Source organism: Sycon ciliatum, chromosome 7, assembly GCF_964019385.1.
Source record: "Sycon ciliatum chromosome 7, ocSycCili1.1, whole genome shotgun sequence".
Classification (NCBI taxonomy): Eukaryota; Metazoa; Porifera; class Calcarea; order Leucosolenida; family Sycettidae; genus Sycon; species Sycon ciliatum.
Genome location: NC_088649.1, coordinates 17,849,865 through 17,858,616, shown reverse-complemented (window position 1 = coordinate 17,858,616; position 8,752 = coordinate 17,849,865). Strand labels below are relative to the sequence as shown.

General features: G+C 45.3%; 2 protein-coding genes across 2 annotated transcripts in view; both read right to left on the bottom strand.

The window, feature by feature from the left end:
- Nucleotides 1-432, bottom strand: part of LOC135821130 (uncharacterized) — an 11,462-nt gene extending 11,030 nt beyond the window's left edge. The window contains exons 1-2 of the mRNA XM_065334197.1: nt 246-432; nt 50-132 (exon numbers count right to left, since the gene is read on the bottom strand). Coding sequence (XP_065190269.1) covers nt 50-113 — 64 coding nt within the window. The 5' untranslated portion in view covers nt 114-132; nt 246-432. The remainder of the gene's footprint in view (nt 1-49; nt 133-245) is intronic.
- A 1,484-nt stretch (nt 433-1,916) lies between these two features.
- LOC135821663 (uncharacterized) lies at nt 1,917-6,686 on the bottom strand. The gene is made up of 5 exons (XM_065334662.1): nt 6,616-6,686; nt 4,235-4,328; nt 2,667-2,879; nt 2,205-2,423; nt 1,917-1,939 (listed from the first exon to the last, which is right to left on the bottom strand). The coding sequence occupies exons 1-5, from the start codon at nt 6,631-6,633 to the stop codon at nt 1,917-1,919; spliced, it is 567 nt and encodes a 188-aa protein (XP_065190734.1). The 5' UTR covers nt 6,634-6,686.
- Between the last annotated feature and the right edge of the window lie 2,066 nt (nt 6,687-8,752).

Sequence of the window (8,752 nt, the reverse complement as noted above, 5' to 3'; positions counted from 1 at the left end):
TTGCCTAAAGTCATGCCAAGCTCACACGGACATTGTCACCAAGTCTTACCTCCAGCATAACTCAGGCCGATCAAGAGCAACAGGCCAGCCAAGGCCAACAGTGGTCGGAACATGGTTGTCGAAAGTTGCAAACTGTTCCAATCGCAGACAACGGGGACACGAAGAAAGAAATAGATCTCAGACGACTACAGTGGTACAGGAGTGCAACGGAATCTTGCGCCATTCGAACTAACTAACTTACTCACCTTGGACTTTGAATACCGAAGTCTCTTGTGCTGTGGTACTATGGACGAATACTCGCAATAGGGGATCACAACCAACTGAAGTAGACTACGGCGGTTTGAAGTGCTGGAAGCAATGAACGGGATTAGTGGTGAGGAAGCAAAACTTTAGTGTTTTCCAGCCAGTGCTGGGAATGGAGTATGGAGTCTACCGTGGGTCAGTAGCTCTTATATCCTTGTGATTGTGCTGAATTTTGACCAGTTGCTCTCACTGCGTAATTGTTAGTTGGAGGTACGAAATTGGTACGGTTCGGGTGTCCACTGCCCAGACGCTGACCGCATGGCCAGGCGGCAAGTATTCGTGTAGCTATGTACGCATGCCGTACACAAGCACTGCGGCTCCAGCTCGTGCTCTGATGCAATCCAGTGCTTGCATGCAGGTCTTTCAGCAGGCCAACTACATGTACTGGTACGACGCACCGCTCGTCGCATTGCACGGGTTGCGCGCGATAATCTGCAAAGAGTGCAGCATCAAGCAAGGAGTAGTTGTTATTTTACTACACCCTGGTGTCAACGAAGGTATTGTGAGGGCGGGAAGTACGAAGGTGAGGAAGAGGAGCATGCAACAAGACGATTGAAAACGCGCAATGGTTGCCAGTCTACGTGGTCACCGTCGGAACCCGCCTCGACATCTGTCTGGTTCGGCTGTGCTGGTAGCTGCTGAATGTGCCCTGGTGCCATAAACGGTGTACATGATACAGTACAGTTTCTTTGGTAATGGTGTTTCATTTACTTTTGTATTTTCAGTTCGTTTTCTTTGTATTTAACTCCTCATTGTTTTTTTACCAGGCGTGGGCCATCCCCTGATCATTCATAGGTGCCAAACATTTTACGTTTTTCATTTCTATTTTGAGAGTTAATAAAAATTACCGCCTGTTAAAAAAAAAAAAAAAAAATTGAAAACGCGGTAAATCACTCCCATGGCCCAGTGCAGTTTGAATTCTGTTGCACACACACAGCAGTACAGTTCGTACGAGATGTGTCTTGCACCTTGTCCTTGTAAGCTTGGCCTGAAGCACCAGGAGTACGTATTGTGCTGTTCCCAGTCCCTGCCATGCACCATGTAGACCTGCACCACACAAGCTGGAGAAGGGTATACCGGTACTGTCGTTTGTCTCTACCATGATACATTCTCTTCTCTTTTCATCTCCCTTGTTCATTGCCCTTGTGAGTTGGGTGTGTGGTTCTGTTAGTAAAAAAGTCCAGTGTACCGGTATAATTATATTATGCATCTGACTACAAGTAGGACTGTATTTAAACATGTTTGTTGCCAGGTAGAACACTGGAGCACTTCATTATTCATATGCAGAGAATTACAGTGCGTAGCCGTTGTCCCTCAAAAAACCCTGTCACTGACTGAGTGCTGACGTGACGTGGTGGTATTAGCCTGACCTTCTTGTGTTGCTCTCACCTGTCACCATTCTTTCTCCCACACCCAGGTAACTATTGCTGCCCCGATATCATGATTTCAGCGCTCCTCTCATTGCTATTTTGTAACTGTTGCCAAGAGTATTTTGAAGCGCACCTGGGGGCAATTTCACGATAGGCGGTCAGTCAGCCTTTGGGTCATCCTGATAGGTCAGCCTTTGGGTCATCCTAACGAGAGAGCTTGGAAGCTCAGGGCCCTACTATACGCTATGCTGTTTTGCCTTGATGACCTAGACAAAAAAAAGCATAGGGATGTTATAAATTCTTTAAAAAAATCCTTTTTTAAGACATAACCTATGATTCGAACCCGCACTATCGCTTGGCAGGTCTAGACCGAGGCCTAGTCTCCTGACGGATTCACCACGGGAAGGTGAGGGTCGCCGAAACCGTTCGAGAGAGAGAGAGAGAATCAGAGAGAGAGAGAGAGACATAGAGAGACAGAGTGTGTAGCTCCTGTATAAAGGTTGACCTTTGAACCCCAATCCAGGTACTTGCCTCTGGCGGCGGCGGAGCAAGCGGTGGACATAAACGTAGGTTTGTCCATCCCAGCCGGGTAAGACCAAGATCCATCGCCTGAACAAGTAGCTTTGTGGCTCACATCATAACCTGAATCGCACGTTGGCCTCACAGCGTATATGGTAGAAGAGGGCATAGCATCTGGCTTGCGGGAGTCTGGTACAGAGCCATGACTGATCTTGAAACCAGGGCAGAGTACTGTGGGAAACGGTAGAAATGGACAGGAATAAAGCACATCAGGATATGTCAACGCGCGAGAGAAAGGGAGAGAAAGAGAGAAAGAGAAAGAGAGAGAGCGAGAGAGCAGACAAGGATACATAGGGTCACAGTGAAACTACATCATACAGTGCACATTACACTACCAACCCTGTGATCAAGACTGGATGTCAATCACCACGTCTTGGACACTATACTGTTGGTACACCCAGCCTAGATACTTACCTCGGACGGAACAAGCGGACGAGACGAACTGCGCTTGATCCATACCGGACGGGAAAGACCAGGATCCGTCGGCCAAACATGAAACATTACCCATTGCGGCGTGGCCTGACTTGCATGTTGGCTTCACGCCGTAATCCACTGACCAAGCCAATCCCGCTGTCTTGCGGCTGTCCGCAACGGAGCCAAAGTTGACATTGAAGCCAGGACACAGCCCTGGCAGAAAACAGAAAATCGCAGAAATCAAGTACTTCAGTAATATATGCCGACATAGTGCCAGGCAGGGAGTAGTACAATTGGGAGTAGTACAATACCTACAAGGTATTGTACTACTCCGGCTCCCTGGTGCCAGACGTGGGCCATCCCCTGATTTCATTTTTTTATATAGGTGCCAAACATTTTACGGTTTTTCATTCGTCTAAAAAAACAGAAAAAATATACCGGTAGCGTCATTTGCATGTACAGCTACTCTGCTAGCTATTTAAAAAAAGGAACGCATAATTTTACTGGTGATACAAGAAGAATAGAGAGCTTTGACAATAGAGAAGAGGTGGATGGAGTGGTGTGGACTACACATTAGCATGGGTACTACCAAGAGTACATGACTCTTGGTACTAGAGTCCATTTCAGAACTATGGTTACCACTCCCTGGTACAAAAGTCTATTCAGAATGTTACAGGCTGTAGATCTATGCTTGCTTTCAAGTGAAGTTTTGCCCATGAAAGAAATGAATGGCCCAATGACCTTTTCAAATAAAAATAAATAAAAGGTGTGATCACTTTGTGCATACATTTTTCCAAATTGGGCGTCTGTTATCCAATCGTTTAGAAACTATATGAGAGTAATTGTGGAGCGGTCCTGAGCAATATTCCGAAAACTATTCTCAAAAGGTTCCAGCCAAATTTGAAATATTTCAAAAACCCTACGCGTTTATAGTTTTGAAATTGACTGTAGTAGCAAGAGTACATGTACTCTCAGATCTCGCTTGGGTCCCGCGCCATCCTGAAGAAAATCGTGTTTTTACCGATTTACAGCCTACATATGTACAATGTATGTAATCAAGAGTGCATAACCCAAGAGTATGCAACTGTGATTATGAGTGCATGCGTGGCGCGCTGCCTTCATTACGTAACTTGCCTCCATCACGCTCTGAAAGCATGCATTCAAACTCTCAATTTCTCGCACGAGCCCATCCGTTTTTGCTCGATTCGTTCCAGTACCTACACAATCTCTGAATTCTGACGCGTGAACTCCAGTTCCGTACGAAAGTTCATTTCAAACTAGAGCCTCAGTAGAGGGAAAGTGCGGTGTTTGATTTTCCGCAGTGCGCGGACTGCAGCTGAATGATGTAATGAAGGCAGCGCGCCGCGCGGTTGGCCCATAGAAAAGAGATCACAGTTGCATACTCTTGGGTTATGGACTCTTGATGTAATGTATACAGTCATTACATACAGTATGTGTGTTCGCTTATCCGGATACTTTTTGTGGAAAACGGATGTGTGCGGATAAGCGAGGTGTGACTGTAAGAAACACAAACCTGGCTATGTAGTGTTGGCAGTACATGTACTTACTGGGGCGATCCATTACACCCTGGCGAATATCACAGCAGCCCTGAGATGGCGTTGCAAGTGCAAGGCACATGATGGCCATGATGGCCAAACGCAACTGCACAGAGAAAGAATGAGAGCAAAGGTAGCAACACAGTACAGCGTCGTCATTCAGGAAAAAACTCAACAGAGTGTCGTTCAGGGTGAAAACAATAGAGGTCTTCTATCGAAGTGTCGGACTTAGAATATGATCATGATGACTACTCGATAGGCCCTGCCGCCATGTACCAGGCACTCTCTTGTAGTCCATAGATTTTCATGCGAGGTATGCAGGGTAAAAGAATTCATTGAGCTCAATCAGCACCATTGGCAAAGATTCAACACATACTCCTCGGTAGTTTTGCCTAAATATGTACATGTACTGCAGTTGCCATAACATCCCGGGGTGGGGGAGGGGGGTATTATGAGCTAAACAATTGAGGTCAACGGAAAGTCAAATCAAGAGGAGTCTTAGAATACTGACTGCATAGTACTGTACATGTAAAATAAATAATTGCTGATAATCTGCTGGAGATGCCAGTGCCAGTGCCATAAGCATAGCAGTTAACTTTGCAGGAAAATGTAATTTGCGCACCTTAATCCTATACGTTTTACAAGATTTAGTACAGCTACAGCATAGCTATAGGGTGTAGGGTACTAGGGTGTAACTTGACGCAGGCAGATTCCAAATGCAACAGGACTGCATTGCATACATGTAAAATTTAACGTTACGAGCGTGTCAACAGCCATGGCGGTCATTGTTTTCAACTCCCCCAAAGACCATTAGAATATGGTGATCAGAGAGAAGGATACTAGACTGAGGGGAAATAGATACGACATGTGAAAAGAATGCTACATCCATAACTACAGGCCAAGGCTCAAAGGGCAACACACTACATTAGACATCCTTAGCAAAAGTACGATAACGCTAACTTTTACGGTACTCACTCCCAGCCGTGACAAAAGACGTTATCGGATAACGGAAAAACGTTACAGAGCTCAAAATAACGGGCCGACGTTCGTTATTGAAATTCTGCAAAAAATGCAAAAACTCGCATTGTTTTGTAACTGGCGGGAGATAAAAAGCGTCGTGCAGATCGAGATGAGAGTCGAGAGATTGCTTCCTCTTGTGACATTTATTTTTGGCGAGTTTTGCCTTTCAGTTGACAATGTCTGCGTTCTCTGCTTCGTGCCTTTCTCCCTCTATCCCATCTGGGAAACAAAGGGCCAGTTCCACGGCACTCCTGAGGAAGAAATTCATCGGCCTCTCCCAGACGTGCTGGAGCTGGAGAACCCTTACAGTCTTCGGTGCTGCGTTTAGGAAAGGGTTTCCAAGGACCTGGGAACAGCGAAAACTCATTTTCGCCGTGCTTTTGCTATTCCAGAGTAAAAGACCTCGCCAAGGTATTCTTTCGGAACGACAGCATACTAATCCCTGGTTCAAAATTTTGAATTTCCCGCACCTGTTTCCACGAAAATTCATATCGCCATGGTTGCCACGACTACTTCGTCTCAACTATAACGTACTTTGTGCTAAGGGAAAAGTCAGCTTGAACGATCCGAAGTACGGAAAGGTTTGCGTTTACGTTAGCGTTTTTTTAGCTAAGGATATCTAATACTATATTAATACCGTAAAGTACCGTTGATCCGCCCCCACGCCATGTCGCTTCCCAGCTGGGTTTTCGGCAGGTGGGCGGGAATTAGATCAAGGCTGTCAAGTGCAGTACGATGTACAACAACGTAGAGGATCAGACTCAATGTGCTGGATTGTGCACATTTTGATTTTGATTCGGTTCAACATCGTATTTCGTTGTATACACCGAAGTCGCTTCACAAGGAGAAAATCGACAGGGGGCGGGAATTAGAGAGGCGGCGGATCAACGGTACTTTACGGTATTCCTTTTTATGCTACCGTTGACATGTCTATTTGCCAGGATGCATCAACATGAAGAATTTGGTTGCTAATTAACTATCGCCCTAATTTCATGTTCAGTACATGTGCCTTCCAGCCGAAGCACACATTTAGCAATGAAATCCAATTTCAATGTTCGCGCTGCTTTGTGAAAGTCGGCTACTGTTTGCTTTCATGAAGTACTAGTACATACAGAACACCATACACCCATGAATCTTCAAGCCCGTATGCCTAGCTTCCTACAGAGTTGTGCCTCGACAGAAATGGCCGACAACTTTAAATACGGACCATACAAAATGCCTTATTCTTAGCATTATTTTATTCGCTTCAATGGAATTGGGCTTATTGCCCGTTTGGTATTGCGAATTCAAATAAAAGAACAACAACAACAACAACAACAACAAAACGCCTCACAACAGTACATCAAAACAGTACAATTGATTATAAAACTTACTGAACTGTCGAAACCCATAGCTTGTTCTACTCCTTCTCGCCGGCACGATTCCAGAGATTGAGACGCTCCGTTACAACACGATCGCCAAGGTAAAGACAGACTGGTCAACACACGTCTTTATAACGTTGTCGACTATAGACCTTATTCGATAACGTGATCTTTGGACTCGCCTCCAGGGATTTATCGTAAGCTGGGGCACGCGTACGTGAAACGAGTGGCAAGAAAGGCCCAGTTCGTACAAGGGAGTAGTAAAATACCAGTATTTTTGTATTTTTCTACTCCTATTTTCCCACGCCGAGTCCTCTGTGCAGGTAAGTGCAGGTCTCTTGCCACTCCCTGGTTACCGGGACCCCGGTTCACGTGATTGTGACGTTTATCGAATAAGGCCGCAACCACACTACGTAAAAATCACAGTACAAAATAATTGTCATGCATATCTCAGTACAAGTCGGTACGCAACCACACTACACTTTTCGGTCTGCATAGATGACGTTTTCACGCGACCAGCACGTGACGTTGTCGTACCAAAGGGTGTGAAATGCGCTGGAAAAGACCGGGAAAATCAAAAACAATGCTGGTGCTGATGCTATGTACGATGACCCGGTACAAAAGCAAAGTTGTACGCAGGAGAAGGAGCGGGAAACGACGAAAACGACAAACGTGGCTTTCTACAGGGGTGCGCCAGTTGCTGAAAACCTACAAAGCGCATTTTGCATTTCGCACGCGTCGGCATGACGATTTCTACTGTAATGCCGTTTGTACGTGATTTTGTACCTAGTGTGGTCGCAGCCTAAGGCTGCAACCACACTAGGTACAAAATCACGTACAAACGGCATTACAGTAGAAATCGTCATGCCGACGCGGGCGAAATGCAAAATGCGCTTTGTAGGTTTTCAGCAACTGGCGCACCCCTGTAGAAAGCCACGTTTGTCGTTTTCGTCGTTTTCGCGCTCCTTCTCCTGTGTACAACTTTGCTTTTGTACCGGGTCATCGTACATAGCATCAGCACCAGCATTGTTTTTGAATTTCCCGGTCTTTTCCAGCGCATGGCACACGCTTTGGTACGACAACGTCACGTGCTGGTCGCGTGAAAACGTCATCTATGCAGACCGAAAAGTGTAGTGTGGTTGCGTACTGACTTGCACTGAGATATGCATGAAAATTTGTACTGTGATTTTTACGTAGTGTGGTTGCGGCCTAAGCCGACGCGTGCGAAATGCAAAATGCGCTTTGTAGGTTTTCAGCAACTGGCGCACCCCTGTAGAAAGCCACGTTTGTCGTTTTCGTCGTTTTCGCGCTCCTTCTCCTGTGTACAACTTAAATTTTGTACCGAGTCATCGTACATAGCATCAGCAGATTCAGCACCAGCATTGTTTTTGAATTTCCCGGTCTTTTCCAGCGCATGGCACACGCTTTGGTACGACAACGTCACGTGCTGGTCACATGAAAACGTCATCTATGCAGACCGAAAAGTGTAGTGTGGTTGCGTACCGACTTGCACTGAGATATGCATGAAAATTTGTACTGTGATTTTTACGTAGTGTGGTTGCGGCCTTAGGTCTATAGACACTGTCCCGCCACAGCCAGGATTCCAGTCGAAACTGGCGGTTAGGATAATGGAGCCAAAAGGATATTGGCGGCAACAGATCACAGATTATAGCAATAAAAACTGCTTTATGGCAGCTTTCTAAAAAAAGTTATTGTGTTCTACAAATAGTCCTGGGTCCAGCATAGGCTATTGAAAATTTATAAAATTGCTTCCAAACTGGCTTGGACTCCGTTTAAAAAGTAAGAAATTAACGAAATGTGATTGCCGAAAATTAAAATTTCACACAAAACCTCACAATAATCACAACACTTGACAATCAAATACTGCTTTCAACACTTGTTTAGTCTGACACTGTACTAAGTCTTGTACTTGTACTGCACCAACATGCATGCATGCATGGGAAAGAGGATCACGAAGGGAAAAGGTCTTCTAGCTTTTCATCCTGTGTGTGATTATTGTGAGGTTTTGTGTGAAATTTTAATTTTCGGCAATCACATTTCGTTAATTTCTTACTTTTTAAACGGAGTCCAAGCCAGTTTGGAAGCAATTTTATAAATTTTCAATAGCCTATGCCGGACCCAGGACTAG

Bases quoted from the DNA above. Each gene is read 5' to 3' on its own strand.
- LOC135821663 (XM_065334662.1), bottom strand. The intron at 2,880-4,234 runs GTAAGTACATGT...GTTTTCTGCCAG, and splicing joins GGGTGTAATGGATCGCCCCA to GGCTGTGTCCTGGCTTCAAT. The intron at 1,940-2,204 runs GCAAGTACCTGG...TTTTTTGTCTAG, and splicing joins TTGCTCCGCCGCCGCCAGAG to GTCATCAAGGCAAAACAGCA.